Source organism: Struthio camelus, chromosome 2, assembly GCF_040807025.1.
Source record: "Struthio camelus isolate bStrCam1 chromosome 2, bStrCam1.hap1, whole genome shotgun sequence".
NCBI lineage: Eukaryota > Metazoa > Chordata > Aves > Struthioniformes > Struthionidae > Struthio > Struthio camelus.
In genome coordinates, this window is record NC_090943.1 from 96,256,268 (window position 1) to 96,282,519 (window position 26,252).

General features: G+C 40.0%; 1 protein-coding gene across 6 annotated transcripts in view; it reads right to left on the reverse strand.

The window, feature by feature from the left end:
* The window catches only part of CDKAL1 (CDK5 regulatory subunit associated protein 1 like 1), a 563,996-nt gene that overhangs the window by 34,333 nt on the left and 503,411 nt on the right, over nucleotides 1-26,252 (reverse strand). For 3 of the 6 annotated variants that reach the window (XM_068931681.1, XM_068931679.1, XM_068931680.1), the window contains exons 16-17: nucleotides 12,286-12,338; nucleotides 1,589-1,647 (exon numbers count right to left, since the gene is read on the reverse strand). In XM_068931681.1, the coding sequence (XP_068787782.1) occupies nucleotides 1,589-1,647; nucleotides 12,286-12,338 (112 nt within the window). Of the gene's footprint in view, nucleotides 1-1,588; nucleotides 1,648-6,460; nucleotides 7,973-12,285; nucleotides 12,339-17,030; nucleotides 17,127-20,742; nucleotides 20,848-26,252 lie in introns of those variants that run through there. The other 3 variants (XM_068931685.1, XM_068931686.1, XM_068931684.1) reach the window with 3 other exon arrangements.

Sequence of the window (26,252 nt, forward strand, 5' to 3'; positions counted from 1 at the left end):
AGATAAGGGTGTACGTATTCTGCGCTGGAGCTGGATGTGAGTTACTCCCTTTCAGGTGTGTGGTCTAAGCTTCGGGTGATGGGAGTGGTTCCATGGTTTTTGAAGTTTTTCTTTTTCTTCTTTTTTCATCTTCCTTCTGGCATATCGCTCTGCTTTCTCATGAACGGTGTCATTAGCAGAGCAATAACCAGATGTCTCAGCAGGACTGTTTCCATTTTGCTACCATAGTATATACTTACCCGGGGTCACCATGCTTTCTCTTGCATTACGTGTTTTCCCTTCTATCTGAGCTTCAGCTGAACACACTGGCCCACTGCATTTGATTTTATTTCAAAACCACTATCAAAAACAAGACAGAAGAAAAAACCTATCCTTACAAATCACTCCTAAGTTCACCTCCAAATTGGAAGCTGCTGCTTCTTTTTTCCCGTCTTGCGAGTTTATTTCCAGCTTTGTTGAGTCTTTGCAGGTTTTGTATCTCTTCTAGAGTAGTGGAAAGTGGATTAGGATAAACAAGAATAGGCTCTTAGAGGCTTTCTCTGTGAGTGTCCAGGTTGAAAGTCTCTTTAACAAATTTAATTGTTTTAACTAAGAAAAAGGAATCTTCCAAACCATTCTACCTTTAGTAGCAGCCCAAAAAATCCCAGGTGCTCAAACAAAAGGAAAATAGCAAAAACATTTATTACTTAAATCCATATATTGTTAACAGAAAAGGTACTGTTTAGGTTATATGTTTAAGTACTATATACATGAACATTGAACAAACATTCCCTTAAAACCATCTAGTAAGGAAATAAAATAAGCATTTGCATTTTACTCTTGCACATAGATTTATTAAGATAATATATGTATCTTTTTTTATGCTGAGCCATTGCTTTACCTCTGCCTCAGCCTGTTCAAGGTGTATGAATATTGACTGTTTAAGGTACACCCTGTGGTGTATTATTGCTTACTTAAAGCATAATACTGCATGACCTTGTTTTTTCTGTTAATTATGTTTTTCCCTTGTAGGAAAGTAAGTTTACTCATCCTGAATCATGCCAAACCGCATAATCTGAAAAGGAATATTGTGGCTCTACTTGGAAAGTACTAATTGGGCTTCTGCCATCACTGGGAAAGTTGTATAGTCTTTTATTATTTTAACTGGCCAAATGCCCTTTGTTCCCACATTAACAGCCTCCCTCTGGTGCCTGTAACTTTGATATTATTTTCACTTTTACGCTAAATTTCACCAGATGAAAGACACAAACCCTCCAATTCTGAAATAAAAAAATAGCATGTTTTGTTAATCTTGTATTTCAGAGGGAAAGCCTGTGAAAATGATAACCTATGTCTGCTGGCTAAAGTTTTGTTCAGTAAACCCATTTTGCCAGCTGTTCTCATTGGCAAGAGGAAACATAATATTTTGGTATCTTTAATTTATCCATTTCAGAGCAGAAGTTTTGCTTGCGTCATCATTTAAATCATGCATGTTAACAACCGCCTGGCAAACAATACAGCACTTTATAAAGATCTGGGTTTGGATGCTATCACTATGATGTTGCAATAAAGCTGTTTTAGAATATTAAGTATAACTTAAGATACTTACTGACTATGAAATATTGCAGGTACTCTGGACTACGCTGCTGGAGAACTGCCCTGGAAGTCCTAAAGAAGACAGTAAAGCAAAGTTTAGGTGCATTTTAGCCTGGTGCCACTGGGAGTCAAAGAAAGACGCTCCATACCTCAAAAGATTGGGCTCTCAGTCACTCGCCTTTTGGCCACATCCCCTAAGGTGGGCCAGAAAGGATCAGCAAACAGCAGCTCAGGTCCAGCCCTTAGAGAAAAATGAGGGATGGCCTGGGGCTGCTGAGGAACACTGGCGTCTCTAAGAGACAATAGGCAGTAGGTAAGCTGAAGCCTGAATGGTTTCAGGCGAACTGGATCCCACACCTTGGCAGGGAGTTATTTCTGCATGTATTCCAGGAGAGTTCAGCACTAAAGTCTTAGTAGGAAAAAAAATATATTGATTCTGCAACAATTTTTTTTGATCCCTTGACGGTTTCAAGGATTGCTTAAAATCGTTAAGGGGCAGGACAAGCAAACCGATCGGATGAGGCGAGGTTTCACGTCTTTGCTTGTCTAGAAATAAAACCTCGCTCACTAAAAAGGAACATGGGGAAGATAGAGAATTCTTTTAAAATAAGAATTTCTTTCATTTGTGCATTATTGTAATTAAATGCTCCATGGTGGATAATGTTTGTGACCTTTCCAGTATGTTTCATAGGGCGATAGTATAACCTTCTGCTGTGCTGAAACAGAATTGGGCTCTTCCATCTATTAAAGTTGTCTTAGGCAACTCGGAGAACGCTATAATGGCTCCTTTGTAGCCGCTTATTTGCATCTAATAGCGTAGGGCATATTTCAAGGAAAACAGGGATAGTTCCTATGTTTTGCCTATTCACTACTGTTGGAACAGCTTGACATAAAAGCTGGTAATAAAATAGACTGGGCCCTTTTGTTAGCAGGGCTCAGCCCAGCAACTGTGCTAATGATACCACAAATGCAAGTACACTTTTGAATATGTTTTCCCTGACTTCCCCAGTATGTCAGTTCAGAAGAAAATATTTTTTCAGCTCTAAATTTCTCCAGAGGCATATAATAATTCACTGCCTTTTCCTCTTCTCCAGGTTAGCTCTCATCACCACAGGTACAGCTGCAAGTGGAGACTTTTTAGCTGGAGTTTTCTTGCTTGCTGAACTACTAGAGCCTTTCAGAGTACATTTCAGCAGGTAAGCCCATTAACCAAGCGCAAAGAACTGGAAAATACGTTTTAAAATGACATGCAATTCGGTAGCACTGTTAAAAGTTAGTTCCCTGGATTTGGCTTACTGCAATTAGCATGCCTCATATAACAGCCCTCCCAATTACCGTTTTACTGCTAGGTTATTGCTAATGTGTACTATAGTTTCACAAAGGAGCTACAGAGGGTCCTTGTCCCAAAGAATTTTGTTGAAGGGAAACTGTAAATTCCATCTTCCCTGGAACAATGGCAATTTTAAGTTTCAGCTCCAAAATATTGCAGCAGGTGGCTGGTAGCCTGCGTAGTGGCAAACGGCGACCCAGGCAGCGTGCAATGCAATGACCGATGGGGTATCGCCAGGTGATGCACTCGTCTCTACCCTGCAGGCTAAGTTACTGACACTTGTTAGCTGCTGGCTGTTTGGAAGAAAGTCAACACCCTCATCTTTATCTTAGAAAAGACAAATATTGTGAATTGTAACAATCTACACTGAAAAATAAAGGTGACAAATTAGGAGAAAGAGTAGCACCTTCCATGTTTTAACTTTGCCCAGAATAACTTGATATATTGTAGACAATCACATCATTTTAAATGAAATGAAAAATAATTATGCAGAAAGACATCCACACTCATACTCTTTTCAGCCGGTCAGGAAAGACATCTGACCCGTCATTTCAGTCCTTCTTATCAAACAGCTATGCTAATAGTAACTGTAATGAAATTAGACTTTTATCCACACATGAGCAAACAAGAAATCCACTAGTGATCAAGTTTAAGAAAAGGTAAGAGGTAACTTGAAAAAAAAAATCAAAAGTGACAGCCCCAAGAAGAAGGTAGTTCCCAGCAGCATGAAGTCTCAGAGTAAAAGTTTTAGCAAAAGCTGTTAAATAAAGGGTAAAGAGGTTTATTTAAAAAGATTACATCCTTCAGTAATTTGAAAGTGAAACAGAAAATAAAACATAAGCACATCATATGGCTGAAGAAACGTTGCAGGCCATTAAAAACTTCTTAAAGTAAGTCCTTTTTCATAGGAAGCAGGATGCCTGTCTGAGAGTCAGCAGGGTCAGTAGGTTGCTGAAGTATAAAGGGAGCACATGGAAGAGAGAAGGCCATGGCAGTAAAGCTACATGAACTCTTTGCTTCCCTGTTTGCCCTGGGGAAACTTGAGGAGGATCCCACATTGGAATCCTTCTTCATACAGGATAAATAGAAGAGATCACTGAAAATTACATGTGAGTAGTTTTCTAAGAAACAGAGACACTGAACAGTAACAATTTTCCAGGACTAAAAACAACTAGAATCAGGATTTCTCAGCTTGGAAGAGCAAAGATAAAGAAGAGAGCTCTCTAAAATCACGACCAGCAAAGATAGGCGAAATAGAGAATGGAAGTTTTTTGTATCATAAAAGACACAGTGAAAATATAAGCATGGAAGCATTTTCTCATATAGCACATAGGTAACTTGAATTTCCTTGACACACAATGTTGTGTTTCCCAAAATTTTACATAGGTTAAAAAAAAGCTCTTGGACAAAATCATCCATCAGGAGCTATTAAATACAAAGACTCTGCCTCTGACTTAGGAAGTCATATTACTGGAAGCTGGGAAAGTAAGGCAAGTAGCTATCACTGAAAGGTTGTCATTTTGTAGTACTCTTATGTAGTCATCCACTTTTCATCACGTTTGGAGCCAGGATACCGGGTGAGATGGATCTTCTCTAGTCTCAGCTGAGACAACGCTTCTTACATCCTGTTTTAAAGTGCCTCTTGTGCAGAGACTTTTGTGAATTCATTTGGATCAACCTAAGTAACAAGAGCCAGGTTAAGGACTTCAAACAAAACTAAGACTGAAAATATTAGGAAGAGGTAGCTATTATAAAGAGAGTAGAGTGAGCAAGTAATGTAAAGATAAGGTAAATTAGGATCAAACTGGCATATAGTCTATAACTCCTAAAGTAAAAAGTGGAACCACACATATGAGATAACAGAAAATAATTCTTCATCCCGGTAACAGAAAACAATATGCCTTTCCTCTCAGAAGGAGAACCGACAGAAGAATTGCAATTTGTCCTTCAACCAAAAGTAGCTTAATTCTCACATCAAACTTATATCAACACAACCAAACAAAAAGAGCTCTGTGAGTGAGTGAATAAATATGCACAGAAAATGGGAAATACATGAAAGTGTAAAAATCATAGAAACTGACCATTAGCTTTTAACTATCTATCTGAATTAATTCCATAGCTACATAATCCCTAAGTATGAGGGTCGTGGTCATCCCAGTCCTCTTTTATGAAAAATGACTGTATATAAAATATTCTTTTCATATTCATTATATAAATGAGATCCTCATGGTATGAATTGCTCAAGCCCAACTGACTTTCACAGAGCTCTGACAAGTTACAGCAGCTGAGAATCTGCCCAACACATGTACCATGTTGGCTTGACATAGCAAAGCAGTAAATTCAGCCTTGAGGAATCAGCAGTTTCCAATGAGCTCATCGCACATAAGATTGGTAACTGGCCGTTTACCGAGATTCTCATACACTGACCTCTACAGACTGACGGAGGGGAGGAGAAGGGAGAAGCAATGGCACAGAGACGCTACGGTTTCTGTTTGCTGCAGTCTTTTGCTCAAAGGGGGCCTCCCAAGCCCTGCGCAATAAAGCTGTGGTTGTAAGTCAATACAGTGGTGGGACCTGCAGCTTTCCTCCTCATGGATAGCAGCACACCCTACTGCTGCCTTGGGCCTGATATAGTCCAAATCCTTTCTGAAGCTAGACTGGGAACGGAGATGCCTTCTCAGTACCATGAACATTGTAAAGTTCAGGTGTCAGCCTTCTCCTCAGTGAAATGCTGGAACATTTACTTACAGTCAAACTCAGAAGTTTTCTAAATCAACTGTCGGCATAAAATCATCTCAATTGGGAGTGAAGAGATGACTGAGCTGCTGCCCAGTGGTTTTCCCTCTTAAGCACCTTCAGAGGAATCTCCTCCTCCAGTAACAGGATGCTCTTGTGAGAGTCATCATGTGCTTCAAAATAACTAGACCTCAGATCGATTAAAATTGTAGAGCCTTCTAAGAAGTACGGCCTCTAATCATCTTTCTCACTTTGTCCAAGAAATTTGACATCTCCTGTATGAATTCCTTGGCCAAAGTTAGTAATCCTGTTAATATCATGCCCCATATTTCTGGTTCTTCCATTTTATATTGGTGAAAACTCTCATGGTGCTCTTCTTCAAAAAGGATGGAAACCTGTTCTCTTTCCACACCCTCAGGAAAATATCCCCTGCTTTTACATTCCTTCCCAGTGAAATCCCTGAGACTTAAATAGCTTGTTTCCAATTGTCCACCTAAATTTCCATTCACTCTAATTTCTAGGCCAAATAACTAAATTAAAAATTGTAAACTGCATAATATGCCAAAGTTTTGCTTTGAGATGAAATGCAATAAATTATGATTTTCAACTGTTGACACAGATTTGTAGTTATTTAACAGACCTCATGGCTTTAAGTTAACCATTATTTTTGTCAGGACATACAGCTGGAGAGACTATTTTCATTGTAATGCAGCTCCTGTGAATAATGAACTTTCTGTGTAACCTTGAAAAAAACAAAAAATATTATTTATATATTTTTTAAAATTTACTATTTTTTATTATTATTATGTTTTCATTACTGTACAAAAGAGAGGCATAAACATTTAAATGTTTTCTGCTGTTACAAGTTTTAATACATGGCTTTTGTAAGCATTTACCTATATCAGAAATAAATTAGCCCTGCTACAAGGAAAAGAAAACATTCTGAATTCAGGTAGTCATGAAACAGACCCAGGCACATTTGCTAAAATAAGAGATCCAGATTATTCATTACCATTATACTTTACTTGTTGGAATAGATACCTGATGAGAATCTTACTAGAAGTACAGCTGCTAATGAATAATTAAAGGCTAGGGAACAGATGAAATGGGAAAACAGAATACCTCATTTGTTTTTTTCTGGGGATGCTTATGTCGTTCTCCGTTATTTCCTTCTACTGAGCTTTGCTTTCAGCTCTGTACAGTATATTGGACTGAATTAGGACTAGATTTGGATTGTCTCCCATCTCGTGAAAATCTCCCATTCCTGATCTGTGACCAAACCCAAAACTTAACAAAGTTTATGAACGGAAAGTAATAATTTCAAAAATTTCAATGCAAAGATTTAATTTAGGTGATTTAAAAATATTTGGAGTGCATTGAAATTTGTTTATATTTCATAATTGAAAGCCATTTTACAGAAAATCAAAAATCTTTAATTTTGAAGTGTCAGGCTCATGCTTCATCACATTTAAATTTTCAGTGTTTTGAAACCTTATTTGACCCATTTCCTGCACAGTTTTGGCTTAGAGAAGCAGAGGCACTCCTTTGGTGAAAAATCATTTTGTTAAAAAGCTCCTACCTAGCTTTGCTGTCCATGGTAGTCAAAGATATAAAAATGACAGGAAGCTTCTGGTATATGCAATGGCATAATCAGCTGGAACTTGAATAACGTGCAGATGTGCATCTAACTGGTCCCCAGATGATGAGGAAATCTGTGTCTCTCATGCTGTTTAAATCAGGAGGTCTTAAAATTTAATGAGACAGGAAAAAGAAACAGAATTTGCTTTTTTTCAAAACTCATTATCATTCTATCTTTTCACCTTATATATGTATTTAAATGCCATATTTTCACCTAATCCATAGATTGCTCCTTTCTTACATCCACATCTACTTACAGGCTTTGTCATGTACTACATAAATTCACTCAGAGTTTTGTTTTATTGGCATCCTAAGAATTCAGTTAGGTCACAGAAAAGCCAACTTGAGAACCTGGAAGATGAGTAAAACCATGGGAAATTAGCACACTGTAATTGATGGCACAAATGTATACTACTAAATCAGTGTCTTTCAGTCTACACCAGTTTGCAGGCTCCTGATTTTCTTTTTTTTTCCCCAGTACAGAGCTTCATGTAGCAAATCAAAGCTCTCTGACTTTTTATAGCAGGTGTAAAATGCAAAGGGCTCTGCCAGAGAAGCTTTATGAAATTTTGCAGCAGGTCAGGGGACGGTTCCCACCTGCCAGAGGGAACACCAGCCCTCAGTTGCCTCCGTTGCTGGTAGCTGTCTTAACCGGAAGATGAATGCAAACTTACTTTGGTCTCCTTATGATACCTGCACATAAAAAACAAGAGGGAAACATTGGTGCACGGAAAAGAGAGTCTCCCTGATCTCAAGGCACAGACAATTGCCCTCTAGTGAATCTAGCTGCAGTCATCCCTGCATTGAACTGATTGTAACAAAAAAAAAGATTTTTTTTTTTGTTCTGATCTAGTTTGTCATATAGCTCCACAGAAAATTGTGCAAGGACAACTGAAGGAGGGCATAGGCTGGGAATGAGCAGCTGGGGGCTGTTAAGCTGGCATTGGCACTGAATGGCACTGCCTCCCTGAATTTGCGCTGAAACAGAGTTAGAGCACTCAGACAACCAGCTATGACATCTGAGACCTGGGAACAGAAACAAGCAGATGGGGCAATACCTGCTCAAAGTGCTCTTGCTAGAGTCACTGAAAAGGACATCTGTCTCTTCTCTCGGATTCAGTGCTTCAGTGACCCCCTCCACTACAGCTGGGAAGCAAAAGCTCTGCAGTGTGTTTATAAACTGATATTTTCAGAAACTTGCATTCTGAGTGGTATTTTGAATGTATTTTCACAAGACAGCCAAAAAAATCCCTGCTGTCAGATGTACCAATATCAAATCATTGTTGCAACACACAAGAGGTACTACAGCTTCCCAAGAAAACAGTTGCAGAAAAGCTTTTAAGATGCCAAAACCAGCAACCTTTTTTTCCCCCTTGGCCTTGTTCAGCAAAATCATTTCAGCTGAAACTTCAAAAGATATTTTCACTCTGAGGCACACACTAGTCTGGGAGCTTTCAGCCCCCAAAATGAAAGTTTAGCAAAGTTACAGGGAGCTGAAAACTGAAGTAATAAAGGCAAATGCTGGGCACCTGTGACTGTATCACCCGTTAGTAGGAAAAGTTTTCATGTCTCTGCCTTCCTCTTTCCTTGTACCAAATCCCAGGCAGACTTACTTTTCTCAGAAAACACTGGGTCCAACATACAATGATAAAAGCATATAGAAATGACTAGTACAAAAAGGCCGAATGAAAGACATTTAAAAATAACCAGCAGCAAATCTCTACTTAAGAATAATTGTTTTGTTTCCTTGTCATTAGACATCTGTTTGTAGGCACCACAAACATTCCGTTTTGAGGCTGTGTTTAATAGTAACAACTTTGCAGCCATGCCTGCTTCATCCCCATTGTTTTCACTTGGTTTCTAAGGCAAACAAAACCAAAATTTTCAGCCCTTTAATAAATTAAAGCTGTTAAAGGGTTAGAACTAAATAACTTCATAACATGGAAATTTAAGTCCATTAAGCCTCAGAATGTATTAAAGGTTATTATATGCACAGTATCGAATTCTTTCGCACTCACTTCCCCACCCGTAATCCCTAGGACCTCTGGGAGACGATGGGGTAGAATTCAGGGCAGGACTTGACCTGAAAAAACATAATGCTAGTCCTCCTCTTCCTCCGCTTTCCTAGTCGTCTGTTAACGCTTCCAGACAACAAATAATGCAGTGATTCTGAACTGTTTCGCTAGGAATGCCATCTGTGTGGTGGCAGCTGGGTGGGAGGGAAGGCCTATACACTAATGAACAGGGATATATATGGACAGTGGATAAAATTAGGAGAAGTTCTCCTGGTTTCTAGTGTTCTGGATCTTTGCACACTTCCATTAAATGGATACAGCTCTTCTTAAACTGCTGTGGAACATCTGGATTATTTAGCAAGAAGGTAAATTCAGTACATTTGAACAGAGATGTCAAACAAGTCAGTTTGGGCAAAATGCTAAGGCTACCGGAAATGCTGACGTCAGTTATGGTTAAATTCACTTTTTAACATATTCCAACATACTGGAACCAGCAAGGCGAAAAAAAATGGCATAAAGTATTGTTAAAATGAATATGTCATAAATCATCCAAAATGAAAAATTAGCAAAGATCTGGAGAGAAAGTTTCTTGTAGACCAAAAATAAAATCAGCTTCTAGATCACTGACAACTCTTTTAGTACCTGAATTCTAAAAATAATTTTCAGGCATAACATTTGAATTTCCCATTGCTATTCAAAAGGACTCCTTGCATTTGAACCATCCTTTTCACTGTATTACAGAAAAGATAATTCAATGACAAAATCCCTCTTAATGAATTTAGTTCTGTAAATAGGAGAGGACAGGAGAGGAAATTTTATTGATTGAAATTGTGCTCCTATCTCTTCATTAACAGATTACTAACCACATCCTCTTTACACAGAATCACAGAATCACTGAGATTGGTGGGCAACTCTGGAGACTACCTAGTCCAACCCCCTGCTCACAGCAGGGTCACCTACAGGAGGTTGTTCAGGGCTGTGTTCAGTTGGGTTTGGAATATCTTCAAGGATGGAGACTTCACAACCTCTCTGGGCAACCTCTCTGGGTTCCAGTAGTTGACCAGTCTCGCAGAAATTCAGTTTCATCTTATGTTTAAATGGCATTTCCTGTGGTTCAGTCTGTGCCCATTGCATCTTGGCCTGTCATTGGGCACCACTGAGAAGAGTTTGGCTTCCTTATTGCCTCCCATCAAGTATTTGTACACATGGATAAGATCCCCCCAAGCCTTCTCTTCTCAAGGCTAATATTTCACTAGATATTAATAAAATATTAATAAATACATTTAATTAATTTGGAAGCACTTTAGTAAGTATCTTCCCTGATTTGTCCATGGTTTCCACATTGAATACAGGTCCCAAGATGGAGGGGTATACTTTAGGGAAGTGCCACTGCTGCTAGAAGTTTAATCTATTGCAGCAGGAGTCCTTACTTCAGTATACTGAAAGTGTACTTCGGTCATATACTTTCAAACCATACCCAGGCAAGTCACTGGTTAAGAAATTCTCCTCTTCTCTTGACTATGTCAAATTAGAATGGACACACATTTGAACCTTTGTTATCTCATCTTGGGGTTTGTCTAAAATTCATGAAATTTAAGAGCAATCAATGACAAGAAGTGAGCTCACTGCTTAGGCAAGTCTACAGCTGCTCTGCAGCTAAGGAACTAAACCACACAAAGGTGGTTTAATGCACTTTAATTTATGGAAGCTGAATTCACATCCCTGACTAGATTTGCTTTACTTTTCCTGGCTGGTTTCAAGTTCAGTGCTGCAGTTCTCCACATGCAAGACTTACTTAAAGAAAAAAGAAAATACATGTCTTACTGGTTAATGTCTTGTGAATTTGGCTTATATTGGTCCACTTTAACAAAATCTATGGGATCAAAAGCATAGAAGCACATGCACGTCAGTTATAATATGCCTTGTCACTGTATCTTCAGATTTCCTATCTTTCAGATTTCTGTGTTGCAGTAATACTTGCCTGTAGTACGAGATAAGACTTTCTCTGTTATGATAATACACAGACTTGAAGATCTTACATTTTCATTTATGCATTAAATCATTCAAAGCTGATACCCCATGCAGATAAATAGGTTTCTCTACAGATAACACAAAGTTCCTATTTTCAGCAGTGCATACCAAAGCTGGATGTGGAAAACCATGAAGTATCTGCACATACAAGGCTGCAGATCCACGTTACCCTGTGGGGATTTACCTGCCAGCTGACAACCCAGCTGCCCTCCTTGCCACAGGTAGCGTGGTCCCACCTTCACCTTTGCATCGTCTTTGGCACTCCCTGATGACCAGCCAATATTGCCAGTCTTCTATATGAAATACATTACAGCCATTGAGCTAATTCCTGTGGACTCAGTTTCTGGCCTTACTGTAGCACTTCTGTCCGCCCCCTACAGTTTGCCTTAAAATCCTTTAATTTTATTAATATCTGAACAGAAATTTTCTCGAGAAAGAACCTGGAACCACCGATCATCTGTAATGAAAAGTCACACGATTTTCTACCTGTCACAGTGAGTGGGTCACAGAACAGCAAACAAAGCACAGATAGATTATTATGATACATTAAAAACATTTAATCCCACTGTTTTGCATGTATTTACAGAATTAAATTATGGAATTTTTCAAGTTCTTGAGCTAACTTCTGAATTCCATTCAAATAAAATAGGCCTTAACATTTCATGTTCTTGGTCTCATGGTTTTTCAAATATCACGCGATTTAAGCCCCTGTTTAAGGTTACATAAGAACATGGAGAAGATTTGCAAGTCTTGATTTGTAACTAGGTGAGAACCGTTGGTGTAAATAGGTTCTTACTCCTCAAAGGTGTGCATGTAACACTTTTTGAGCAGCTTGGGATAGAAGTGCATAAATTCCTAATAATGAAAATAGGATTAACGCAATGCACGAGGAACAGATTTTGATAATCCAAGGCCTCTTACTTCACATCAGAGATCTTCATTAGAGCAACAATTACTCACCTGAACTCCAAAATCAACTTCTGTATTGCAGTTTCAATTCTGCAGCATAGGATCTATGACAAAGCAAGAGTACTGCGTTAACCCTATTTTTCTTAAACTCTTCTCTGGCACAAAAGCTTTGCTCCTCAACAATCAGACACTTTTACAGATATTGGTGTTTGTAGATATTTTATTAAAGGAAAAGGTATTACACACCTGTTTTGCTCTTCAGGAAACTTGCCAATTCAGAAATGAAGCAACGGTCAAGCTGAGCAGCTACTTTAATAAAAAGCAAATTCAGTAACAAAGCAAGCTATTCTAGTGGCCGCAGAGGTTTCCATGAAGGTCCCAAAGGCCTTTGGAAATGCCTTCTTCCCTTGAAGAACCTCTGATGCACAGTCTGGTTTCTATCTTAACCCTCTAGAGATATTCACTTCTAACTAAAGTGCTATATGCAGTGGTTAACCAGGAGAATAATAATCTTAAAACCAGGCAAATTGCAATTTTCATTCTGAAAGACGGGTCTCCTTTTGAACATTCCTAGGGAAGCAGTATAGCATTGCTTCTTATCACAGTGTTCCCTACTCCTCAGAATTTTGTGTGCTGGAGGAAAACGAAATAGCATTCATTTTGTGTTGTAGACAGAGATCTTTGGAGGAAAAAAAAAAACAACCCAGCAGCTACTCTTGTCAACGGAAAGATTCTGGTGACACTATCATTGTCCTGGAAGGAAACTTGCACTAGCTCAGGATTTCCATAAGTATTTTGGATTTGTAGGGAAGAAGGAGGAAGGGTGGTGGTGGTCTGATTAGGGTGGAAAGTACCCCAAAGCAGGCATGCTGATTTCCTAGTGCTCTTCCCCAAATGCAAGAGAATACTCCTTCCCGTGAGCTTGCAGGGAAGCTAGGGAGCAAGGAGCTTGATGACAGTCTTTCTCCCTTCTGCTAGCAGAGTTTGCAAACTGGCCACTGAGGACAGGCCCGTTTCCTGGGTGGGGTTACAGAGGTTCCTGGTAAGCGCAGCGGCATTGAGTTGTATGGGAAGAAACTGAGGACATCTACGGTTGAATACCTCAGCACCACTCTTCCTGGCCTTCCCGGCTTTGAACTAAGTATGTAAAGTGCAGCCCTATATGAGCTTTCACATGAAGCAGTTTTTTTCATATTATCTGAACTTCTCATATAGCTGAACTTTTGTTTGTCCTGCTGCCACTGTTGTGCACTGTAATTGCCAGCACAGACAACACAGTTCACTTGTATCTACATGATCCATCCTACATGAGTAGGAAAGATTGTATAATGTTCTAGCGGTAACTGAGAAGTGGTCAAATTAGTAATGAATAATTATTTAATGTAGTGAATGAGCCATCATGCAAAGACCGCTTTTTAAAATATCATTTTCCACTGCTTAATGAGCCCTGAGAAACAGGTATACCAGAAAGTGGTTGATATCAGAAATTACTTCCAAGCTGAATTTACCTTCATCAGGGGTCACAGTTTACAGAGAAAGCAGATGCATATGTTGAAAGAGAAAAGATGACAGTATGAACAACAACTGTGAAAAAGACCAAGGAAACACAAACTGTGATTCACATATGTTTCTTTGTTTGCTCTTGGGGAGCAGTCAACCAACTCAGGCAGAGGTGCCTTAGCTTTGCCTGCTGAAAGTCTCCCCTGTTTCCCTCTACAGCGAATGCAGAGAAATAGGTTCCTCCCAGACACAATCAGAGCAGAAGCCTGGTTAGGTGCACAGAACGCTGCCGGAGAAACCTTTTTCCTCACGGACTACTGAAGATTAGGATACTGCCTGGCTATGTCAAGTACTTCATGTTGGACATTTCACATTAAAAAGGTTAATTAGCTTTTTAAAAGACAAGATATCATTGTTTGTCAGGGAATAATAATTGCAAAATACTGGAAGTTCATCTTTTTTTTTTTAAACACATTCATTCATGCCAATGCAAAACCTGACCTAGTAATTTTATTCAGATGAGTAATCTTCCTTTGACTTCAATGGGATTCTACTATCTATGAACAAAGCAATCAAGTCAGATTTTGCATTTACATAGTAGCCTCTGTTTGACTTCAAATGGGACTGTTTTGTTATAAAAACTCCCAAACAATGCCAATTTGTCCAGACGAGATTTCAAATTTCCTTATTAATATTCAGCTTCAGCAATACAAAAAGCAACACTGCCAAAGACTCCATAACCATTCTACTGCAATTACTCACATTTCGATTAGAAAATTCTCATAAATACCATTTCACACGGGTGTTGTCACCTGCCCTGTGCTAGATACATCATCTCCTCTGTGTAATTAGTTACACAAACATTGAAAAATGAGTTTATGACATTGAATGGAGCTTTGATAAGCCCTTCTGAACACATATTTGAAACATAGTCCAGGAGAACCCTCAACAGATACTGATGATTTATGTATACAGTGGTGTGCAGAGCCTCCAAACAAGTTAAAGATATGCCAGGAGCAGCGGTAATTCAGTATCTATTTCAAAAAGAAGAATATAAAACAGATCATAACTGAGCAATGAGACACTGAATCCTCCAGCGAGGGAAAGGTAAGGAGAACACTAATAATTCGGGAGATTTGCAACATCATTCTACTTGCTGATGTGTGCAAGGAGAAGAAGGAGTGCAGAACAAGAACTGTGGAAAATTGCACATCAACAGCACTCTGCAGCTGCTTTACTTATATTATTTAGACTTGATCTTCCGAGTCACAAGTCCACCTCATCCGCCACATGAGCTATGCAGCCTTCACCAGCATAACCACAGGATGTTCCTTTTGCGCTGCTTCTCACAAGTTTGCTGTCTGCCAACTGTCATGCTACCAGTGTGGAGTGGGACCATTCCCACTCCACTCGGGACAGTCCTCTCCTTCTTCTGCAGCTTCAAATTGCAGTTAAGCTGATATAACAACCAACTGCCATTAATAGGGGCATCCCCACATTTCCCCTCGTGCATGTTGTCACTACCTCCCTTGCGCCAACTCGGGTACTTGCCTAGTCCCATGGTGAACTGGTTCAGGGAGCTAGACAGCAACAAATGAACCCTACCCAAACAGGCAGCCCTCTCAGTCTGGTACCATCTTAGCCAAGTCGGTCATTAAATAGCAGTATGCATGAGCAATTACTAAAAGCTATCTGAACATTTTTTTCATGTGTGGGCTGGAAAAGAAATGGGCTGTGGTATTGCTGTAGGAACCAAGAGACCCAGAATACTCGGTATTGTGAGCACTGTTCTGAAAACATCATAATCTTTTATTCCTTCAAACAAATCACTAGGTGCCTCAGACTGAAAAAAGAAATATTCTAAACAAACTCAAACAGTAGGTCAGGAATGGGCAAATAAAATCAGGGCAGCATAAATCTGGTAACATAGCAAAAATTCTGGGCATTGTCATTTGTTGCTTATTACGTCTCATTTACATTGGAATTTGCTTTGTTTCCATGCAACTCTAGTGTATCCAGATAATTACAGTTGTATTACTGTATTATTTTAAATCTAGTCAGTGAAGTAAATAGAAGAGCCTATCTCTACATTATTCTGGCCAATATTACAGTCTATTACATAAGAAATGGGAATTAAATCAATTTTAAAGCACCATTTTAATAAAACAACAACTGCAGTTCTAGATTACAATTACAGAGATAATTACAATTTCATTGGTACTGCTTAAGATTAAGAATATAAAATTTACTTTGGATGAATATTTCATTATCTAAGACAAAACCAAGCTATTTTTCTTCTAAATCATATCTTGGCTTGTTTTATTTCTTAACTTTGACTGTTTAATAAAGGCATTAAGAATTTTACAGGTAGAGTATATCAGAACAGGCTAACTGGTTCAACGTCAAATTACTGTACAGTGATTTGAGAAAAACATGAATTCTGAAACAGCTCTGGAGGCTAAGCATAATGATTATTAAACATAAGTTTTATATATGCAGAAAAATTGCTTTTGCATGAATTCACTTTTAAAATGTTAATATATGCATAAGAAAATTGTGTTTCTTAATCTCTGAAGAAACACTTATCACTAAGAACCGCTTAATTCTTTTCCTGTGCTTGATTTATTAGCTTATGAAATTATGCTAATAGTTTGCATGTTAATGGTTTTGGGGCTCAAATGACCTGATTTTAATAATGAAGTAATTTATGCAGTAAATGTAATCAGCATCTATGAATCTCACTTAAAAGAACATATCAGTGATCACCTAGACTCAAAAAGAATGATTGTTGACATGGTGTACAGTACCTGTTATGTCAGAGAACTGGGATGTGATCAGCTCTGTACACCCCTAAAGGTTGGTCGAGTCCCACGTCAATGAACCATGCTAAGGAACTCTCACTGCAGCTCTCTTAACAACTGTTTGCTGACCTTCACTTGCAAAGCTCAGTGTTGAATGGCTTCCCCAAATAGCTACCTTGTAAGGAGAAAGATCACCACAGGAGAAGGACAAAACCAAAACTGAAGTCTAACTTGGAGCCAGTAAGAACTGCTCCAGGAGCAAAAGCCCTCTGTGGCACAGGGACCTCACAAACCTGGACAAAGGTGGTTGTTGGAAGAAGGGAAAAAGTCTGCTTGGAGGAGGAGAGCTTCACAACTTAGAAGAAAAATTGTGCTTTTATTAAGAACATGACCTGCATGGCATGCAAAAGATACATCTCCTTGCAGCATTTGGGAAGCGTAGGTGAAACCGATCTTTTACAAGGATCCTGTCCATAAACATCTTTATTTACAGACCTGCTCACTGTCAGGATGTGCTTGAACTATGCCGCTGTTCCCCTGCATCATTTCCTGTGCACTTCCCCAAGATGAGAAGAAATTCAAGACTGTGCTCTGAAAGGTAAACAAAAACACTGTCTTTGCAGTAATGTAAACCTGTGTTTTGATAACCTGCTGAACACTGACACTCACTTTGGTATTGAAAAAAAATCAAAAATACATTACTAGCTGCCAAAGATGATCTAATTGTTCAGACGCTCAGACAGAAGCTGAGGGAGGTCAGATTAGACATTATCCAAAATGTATAAAGTAAATGGAAGAAATTCCATTGATTTGATAGAGTTGGATTATCTCCCCGCAAAGGAACTCAAACATCTAAAGGATGGAATCCCCCTCCCCTTCCAAAGAGCAAAACTGAACCACTATTTTGTAATTATTAATATTGTGCTTGCCGCATCTCGAGCATATTGTACAAAACTGGCTTCAAATAGCATTTTCAGTGTTGTTATTCATTTCACAAAGCAAAATCATGATATGTTCTGGAACGTCGCTAATGCTCTTTCTTCTAGAAATCAGACTCATACCTTTTTTCAATTTATTTCATGCCATTTTAAATATCAAGAGGAAAACTAGCAGAGGTCCCAGATCCTTCAGCATTTTTTACATTTTATTCCAGTCATAAATTGACTCCATGTAAACCTACGTCACATGTGGATCGTACAGAAACACCTCATCAAAAGTTGTTCAAACTCTGTTTCTTCCACAGTGTAACACAGAGGTCTTATTGCATATTCAGGTGCAAATTTACCTTGGAGTAGGGCCTCTGAGAACTTCAGGAAGGGGGTTTTGACACAGAAGGCAACCTAAAGCCTGGTCCTGCTGCCTGCACTTCACTTCAGAGGGCGGCCAACGCGTTAGTCTGTGATTGGGGTTGGGCACAGCAACAAGAAGCCTGATGAAAGCATCCCTGAAGAGACTGATCTGGGGCTTATCCTGCAAGGTGCTGAGTGCCCCGGTCCAGAGGAGCCCTGGCTGGGCTCAATCCCACTAGTATCATAATAAGAACAAAACTGATCAAAGCTGGTGTGTTTGCTTTAGATGTGGATGCCACATGCTCTATTACCATAGAGCTGTGACAGCTTAATGAGCTATCACTCGTCAACTGTGCTGCTCCTACCCTGCCCCCTTTCCCCAGAGAGAGACAATCTTCTTAAATCTCAGAGAGAGTCTCATAAACGAGCCCTCAACGTGCGGAGCTGCCTACTGCAGTCTGCCGCATAAACCCAAACATCTTTCTCTCACCAAGCAGGATTCCTGGAGGTGAAAACTCTCCATCTCCATTTCCATATGTTGTGCCTCGAGGACACTCCTCCGACATGAGGGACCTGCTTTTGGCAGAGGCAGGGTCAGAAAGTTAGAAAATAAGAGAGGAATTTTTCAAAGTTCAGACATAGGTTTTTTTGGCAAACTGAAACAACTCGAAGGGGTAAGCCTCTGCCTCCTGTTTATTTGGAGATCTGACTAGAATAACTTACCACTGACAAACAAGGCGCACAGAGGTCATGGGGCAAAGCCACAGATCCCGAGCACGGGTGCACTCTTCCCATCAGACGCACACAGAAACACTTGGGTAGCCGGCATTAGCATTTTGAAAGCAAACAGAAAAAGCTCTATGGGCTCTCTCTTCTTCCTTTGTGGGAACTGTGGCCTCGCTGGCTGGGTCAGGACCTGGGCCCTGTGGTTTCACCAGCTGTGAAAGGCGAGGGAGTGCGGGAATAGCTGCTGTCCGCTCCAAGGCAAGGCTGGGTGCTGGAAACAGGCTGGAGCTCTGCCTGCCAGCAGCCTCACTGGCTGAGCTTCTGCGCTTGAGGTCTGAACAAAGCACCGACATGCTAAAAACACAGTATTTACTATCTTGTCTATCTTGACTATCTTGAGCATTACTCAAACGCCACAACTCCAGAAATCAGCTTGGTGGAAGCCATTCTTTTATTTACTTATTTGTATTAAAGCAAAAGAGAAGCATACCACGGTACAGATGAGATGCTGCATGACTTGAAGATACCAAATTATTCATTAGCTGGCTTAAAGAATAGCACTCTGTTAGTGCTGTCATCTTAATTTCATGCTACTATTATTTCTTATATTGTGTCTTGATTTGATATTAGGCTTTAAATACTTCTGGGTATGGATTTTTCCCCCATATACTCATTTTTCCCCTAGTATGTAGGCCTCTGTTCCAACTAATGCCTGTAGTTTCTAAAATACAATCAGTAATATTTATTGTTTTCTTGTGTGTCTATTCAGGAGAAGAAAATTGCTACCAGAGTAACATTCAGCAGAATAACAGGATGAAAATGTGCACCCTTTTCTTTAAACTTGCACGTCTCACTCTAGCATTCTGCCATTTCGTGTGGAAGGCAGTGGGAAATCTGATCAAATGAGGGTGTCTGATTTGTGTCCCAGAGATTTCTTTACTGGATTTATCACAGTTAATTCACTTTTGTTTTGTCTCTCTTCACATGCTAGGAACCCAAGTAGGCCACAGTGGTGAATCTGCACATTTGGTCAAAAAACTTGCCAGGATTTCAAAAATCGGGTGTGAAAAACACCATACTACAAGCTGGGAGTTGAATAAAAACATGCTATTCAATGTACTGATGACTTTCAGAAACAAAAGGAAAAAAAAAAAGGTTCATTTCCAGTGTCACCATAGAGCCTTTCCTGTGTCTCATCGCTCTTTTAATTTTCATTCCTGGAATCTCAACAGCCCGGCACCCTTCATCAGCTTCTGCTCCTGCAGAATACTCTGGTCCTACCTAGGAGCGGTTAACCACATGGGTGTGGGATTTTGCATGTCTCCCTCTTTCTCTCCCCCCTCTTGCTCCCAACCCTGAATCAAAGGTCTGCTGCCTCCTTCCCTGCTGTTTCACGGTGCTTTGACTCCTCTCCTCCTCATGCCATCTGCCTCCTACAGCTTCTCTGGCTTCCTCTCCTCCGCAGCAGAGCAGCTCCAGGCCAGGGTGACATCTCCCTCAGGATCTTCTGACTAGTTTTCTCTGGCAGCGCAGAGTGACAGGGAGCAGGATCACTACCCCAGTGCTTCCCTAATCAAGCGGCGCTCTCACCGCTCGCCCGGCTGCCTGTGGGCTTCTCTCTTTAGTGTGACATTGATCATCGTGACACAAAATGGTCACAGATATCACTTTCTAAAATTCAGGAATGTGACAGCTAGAGACAGAATCACTATTCTATGGCCCGGAGACTATATGGATTATTCAGGTCAGGATAAATCAGGATGGATATTTGCCCTACTTCCATATTCTAGCTATTAATAACCAAGAGCATGCCAGATTGTGGCTTGTTCTGTGTGACTGCACAAGGGAGCAGCACTCCCTCCCCCGCACCTTCATATACACATGCACAAACTACAGTTTTTGGCTACTGTTTAAAAGCCATTTGCAAACCCAGTCTTTGAGCTCAGAATCAAATCTCAAGCAAATGTAGGCCTTCCTTCACCAGGCAAGAAAGGGCAGCCAAGACAGACTGTGGAAAGATACTGGAGTCATGTTCTGGTCTACTGCCCCAGAAACCCTAAAGAATATAAGATGCTGCTCTCCCCTGTTTTCCACAGCACAGCTCAGTCAAGGCTCACCCCTTTCACAGAGCGTGCTGTCTCAAAATTAGCTTCCTCTAGAAAGACACAGTAGAGAAGCCTGTGAACACCCACCTGAAGGAGCCTAATTAACCTGCTCCTGGTAAGCTTTCTGTCCCGGTGAGAAGTTGATTGTGCCTCTTCAGGATTTCAGTGTGAAGAAGCAGCACTTCCTCAGTACTAAAACAGACAGAGACCATATGGTTACGGAATTAAATAAATCAAGTTGCATCTTCCCCTGGTTTGAAATAGCAAGTGAATTCTCCTCCATCCCAAATCAGCATTCACCTTTTAGAAGGATGCAAGAGAGAAACTGTAGGGTGTCTCTTTGCAGAACTTTTGGTTTCATGGGCCATCACTACGTATTTGGAAGATTAAACTTTCAGAAGCCTGAAGCTCTTCCACTTTTAAAACAGCCCTTCATAAGCTAGCTTTTGCTTTTCATTGCAAAGGGAAAAATAAAGATATTTTTCAGTCCACTGACATGGAAGAAAGAACTGCCCTGACTGCTGAGACGGCTTCCCTCAATAGGATCCCTCTGCTCTTGGGATTTGGAAAGCTATTCTCTGCTGTCCCTCTTGGGTCACTTAAGCAATCTGCCTCAGCAACTGGTGCCAGTTCAGTTCAGCTACAGACTAGACTGTCTGGACTGTCTAAATGCCATTCCTTGAATCTGCCTGGGAATCCAGCCCTGATACTTCTCTCAACACCCACACGCATGGTCTGTTACTGTAGGCATTACTATGTGTCCCAGTCCATAAAATGCTACCAGTTTCCATTAGCTTCACAGTTTCCATTAGCTCCACTTTATATTAATTCTAAAAAGATAATTCTTATGTGATAATTGCACTGCATAGCAGTTATGCAGGTAGTCGAACTCTCTTTCATCTGTCTTTCTAGACATTACCCTGGAGCTTATTTATCAGATAAAAGCAGAGCAAAGTAACAATAACGAGAGCAGGCCGAGTGCCAAGAACAGCATATGAGTCTTGACAACACTGATGTTTCCACTCCTGGTTCTCCTGCAGTGCTCCATCCACTGCTGGTGTCTGATTTGACTTAGTTGACCTGATGCCTCAGTGACTGCAGTTCATAATCCCCACTTCTTTCTTCCTCTGCAGAGCGTATTGCAACTATTTCCAAACAGTTTCAAACAGGCTGTTCCTGCTCGGCTCATTTAATAACTAGATTTGCTAGATCTCTAGCTATTATTTGGCAGAGGTCATAACAGGTACTTTCCAAGTCCTATCTTGGGTTACTCTTCAAGAGATTCTTTAGGCTGGGGATATAAAAAGTGTCTTTCACTTTGTGTCAGAAAGAAAATCTGTTATTTTCTGCTTCTTTTGATTCTAACCATAATATTATCTTAGACAGAGTCATCTTCAAATAAATACTGGTCAGAGGTTTCCTGAGGACCTAAGCTGAGTGTAGGTAAATAAAATAACAGAAAGCTCACTTTAGTTTCCCCACATTGGTTTGTCCACCTAAAGTAACTATGCTTTTGCTTACTAAGGCACAAGCTAGACCAAATCCTTCACAGCAGCTCAGTAATCTGGATGTGCTAATATTGGTTCAAAGCTACATTCTGGTGAACATGGGTTCCTTCATTTCCAGGAGTCTTAGAGCCTCACCACTAAAAACAACAACAAGAAAAATTTTCATGCTTGTTATGTTAAAAGGTTAGCCAGGAATAAGACAAGCAGCCTGGGGAAAGGAGGGAAAAAAGTATAGTACTCCTGCATTACCAACGTCATTTAAAATGGACTTTCAAGGGGTTAAGAGAATGAAAAGAATGGGTGTTTTCTTTTCTTTTCATCCCTGCTAACAGGATAAACTTGTCTTGGTTGCTGGACTTTCTAAATCCAAGCTCTGAAATAGATCATTACGGAGGGCAGGGAGAATAGCCCCCCAGTGGAAGTACAGGCACAAAGCCATTGATAGTCCAACGAAGCAGGTGGAGTTCAAAGGCTTTGAATGGCTATCTATGAGCAGAAATAGGAGGAGATGAGTGGGAGATTTCTTCGTTGCCTGTCCTTATCAGTCAAAATCTGAAGGAGGAGATTTGATATAACCTTCCAATAGCGACCCTCAACATCTCACTAAAACAGATTGGGACTTCACTGCTATAGTAGAGCCTGACACTCCTAAGACTCTGAGTTTCAAACCTGTGTTACGTGAGTTAAGAACGAACGCTGAGCCAAAAGCTGGAACTGAAACAGGGAGTCAAAAATTCTGGAGACTGAATAAAGAAAAATGGGCCCATGTCCACAGAGAAGTGAGTTGCAAACACAGAAGCAGCTTACTCTTGAGCTACAGCGAGCCTCTATTCACTGTAGAGGCTTTTTGCTGCAGTGGATCCCACATTATAATTAGCAAATGTAGCATCAAATGATGAACATCTGACTTCGTTTGCAAACACATATCTACACAAGATGATGTCTCGTCAATGCAAAATACAAAGGCTTAGCAAATTATGTAATTATACATTTTCAGCAGATTTTTCTGCTGCTTTTCCTATAGTGTTTGAACATTGCTCCCCATGTTATCAACAGCTTTTCATTATTTAAATATTTAAACAGCTGATTGCCATATTTCTGCATTATAGAGCTATGAAATTCAGTTCTCATATAAAAGTACAGGTATAAAATTGGCCTTGCATTTGAAGGCTTTTTTCTCATAATACTGGCTTTGTGAGTAACAAAATATACTGAGAATGTGTTTCCATATAAATAATATTCCTACTTATTTTTATTCTTCCCTGTAATACACAGCATGTGATAATATTCAGAGAGGCATGCTGGAGCTCTTAAGGAGTTATTTTTCCCTACCTGATGTTACCAGGGTTATTTTTCTCTATACATATTTCAGAGAAGCACCAGTTCAATAAAAACCTTACTTCCTAAGGGAAATTCCCTCGCAAAACATCATCAGCAAGAACTGATACCAGATAAACAAGACAAAGAGACATTGGAGTCAATTTCCCAAATAAATCTAAGCTCACCCTCCTGTTCCTACAGCTCTGACCTTGGAGGATGTGAACAAGAGATGTAAATGCACTAACACGTTTCCTGGAGGGCTACTGGGGGACATGCAACAATTTTGTGGCAGCATACACTATACTTACCAAATATATACACATATTGATTAGAGCAACATTAAAGCAACAGACTGCTTCTTGCACATGTCTGTGCAGCTTGTAGCATAACGGGAGCCTCTCTCTGTTCAGCGTCTCTGGGCGCTACTCCCTAATGCAAATAAGAAGTAATAGCTTTTCCCTCCTTCTCCTCTCCTATGAGTACTTGACATTCACATGGGTTGGTTTGCTTCACTGAGAAATGGAAAGACTAAAAGGAGGGTTACAAACCTACAACAGTTTGCGGCTTTGTTCTTACCAAAAGGCGATATTTACCTATCTAAAATCATTTTATTTACTCATAAGGGAGGAGGTAGGAAGGACTTTGGAGGAAGGACATAATGCTAAATCTGGTTTTGCAGAGGTTGCAAGAAGGGTTCTCAGAAGATAATTCTGGGAGATAAAAGTCAATTTAGCTCTTGGATACATTTTGGGTGTTCTTACAGACAAACAATGTTACCTAATTCCTAGGAGGATTTTGTCAGGGTAACAAAGCACAGTAGTAACCTCACTTAAAATGCCTTCCACAAAAAGACTACTTCCAGCAAGGGATTGATTCCCTGGGGAAGTCTCATTCATCTAACCAAAAATCCAAGCTCATGCTTGTCTCTGATAAGTGTCTATAAAAGGTATATATCTAATTTATGTAAGTGTGCACTTACTGGTTGCAACTATCCATATTTCCCAATGTGGGAATAATTTATGTCTCAATTGGACCGGCCAGGAAATTGATTGATGCTAAGTGGAATCCAGATTGCACAACCACTACTGGGCAGCCTCTGGACCCTGCCTAGGACATTGTGTATACTTTGGCTCTTAAACATGAGCATGTTCAGGGAAGAAATTTATTATAAGAGCAAAAAATTAAGGCTAAGGTTTCTTATTAAGCATCAGCCATGTCCTGAGAGTTGGTCAAATATTCTGACAGTAAGTCAATTTACTAGACTCATGTAATATCTTCTATTTAACTATCACTGCTTTGAAGCTGCAAGCAGTAAAAATATTGTTCTTAAATGCATGATGATGAACCCATTTTGGTCACAGCGTGATGCCCAGCATGCCAAAATGGCATGAACATCAACTTCCATTGTGTAGTGGGGTACCCAAGAAGTTACAATTGGATTTACAAAGTGAGTTAAAAGTTTGGGATATGATCCCTGCAGAAAGGAAACTTAATATCTCTGGGCAGGTGGTGGGCTTTTTTGTTTTGTTTTGTTTAGGCCACATCAATCACTAGGAACTCAATCATCAATCTTTAGTGACTCAGTCACCGAAGAATACAAAGCAGAAACAGCAATATATTTTTGGAGACTGGATGAACTAACACAAGCATCTTGAAGTTCAGAGATGGACTGTGTACAGCAGAGAAGTTTATTAAACTACCTCTCCACAGTTATTTCCCATCCTGTTGCCACCCCTAAGATGTATGAAGGAGGTTAGAATAACAAAACTATATGTCAAACATTAGAGACGAAAAGACTTTCATGCACTTCTGCCTCCTCCTCTGCCCCACATGAGGTATAGTAGGCTAGAAAAAAGCAAATAATAACCAAACAGTCGGGTGAACAATCTCAGCCTTTAAGACTGCTGTGGGCTAGAAAAACAGTATTATGCCAAGTATGCAGACTGACCTTCCTGAGGAGACAGCCTGCACTGAGAAAGAGACCATACCTTGTACCATGAAGCCATCTCTTAAGCAGCTGATGAGAAAAAGTCTGTTTATCAACTGGCCTATCATCCTGAGAGGCAAATTGGAGAATCTTAAAAGAGAAGTCAGAAAAAAGAAACTATTCTTTGATCAGTATTGCCTTGTAACTAAGGATGCTTGGCCTTTGAACCTTTTTAGCCCACTACACTCCTAGAGTTTTGAAGATGCAGTTATGGCCCACCCACTTTACAAACTGTAATCACACTGTAATGGGGGTAGTTCACTGTTAGTTCCAGTGCAGAAGGGGATAAATGGTGACAACATCCTGTATATCCATGAGAGAACTATAAGAATAGCATTTTTTTTTTTCCCCCAAAAAGCTGCTTGGTCTCTACTTTTTCTAGAGTAACTAAAAAGAATCAAAGGCACATAAGTACCTACAAACCCAAGTAGATAAACTGTTAGGACTTTCATGTTAACACTGGATTATGGACTCTGTATGGTTGCCATGTGCTAAGGGTGAAAAGCTTCCTTCTGAGCAAAAGGACCTTCACTATCAAAATAAGGGTTTGGAAGTTCACCCATGCAGGAGTGAAATCATCAAACCAAGTTCGGAGATGTGATTCAGGACAGGCCCAAACCACAGAGAGCCAGCAGGACTGGCATCTCTTAAAGTTTAGGAGTGCCTAGAAGCATTTGGTGCCCAAACTGGTGTTCGGATTTTCTTCTAGAGATAAATTTTAACCACAGCTGTGAAAATGATCCAGGGTAAAATATACAGTGAAACAACTATGCTGGAAAGGG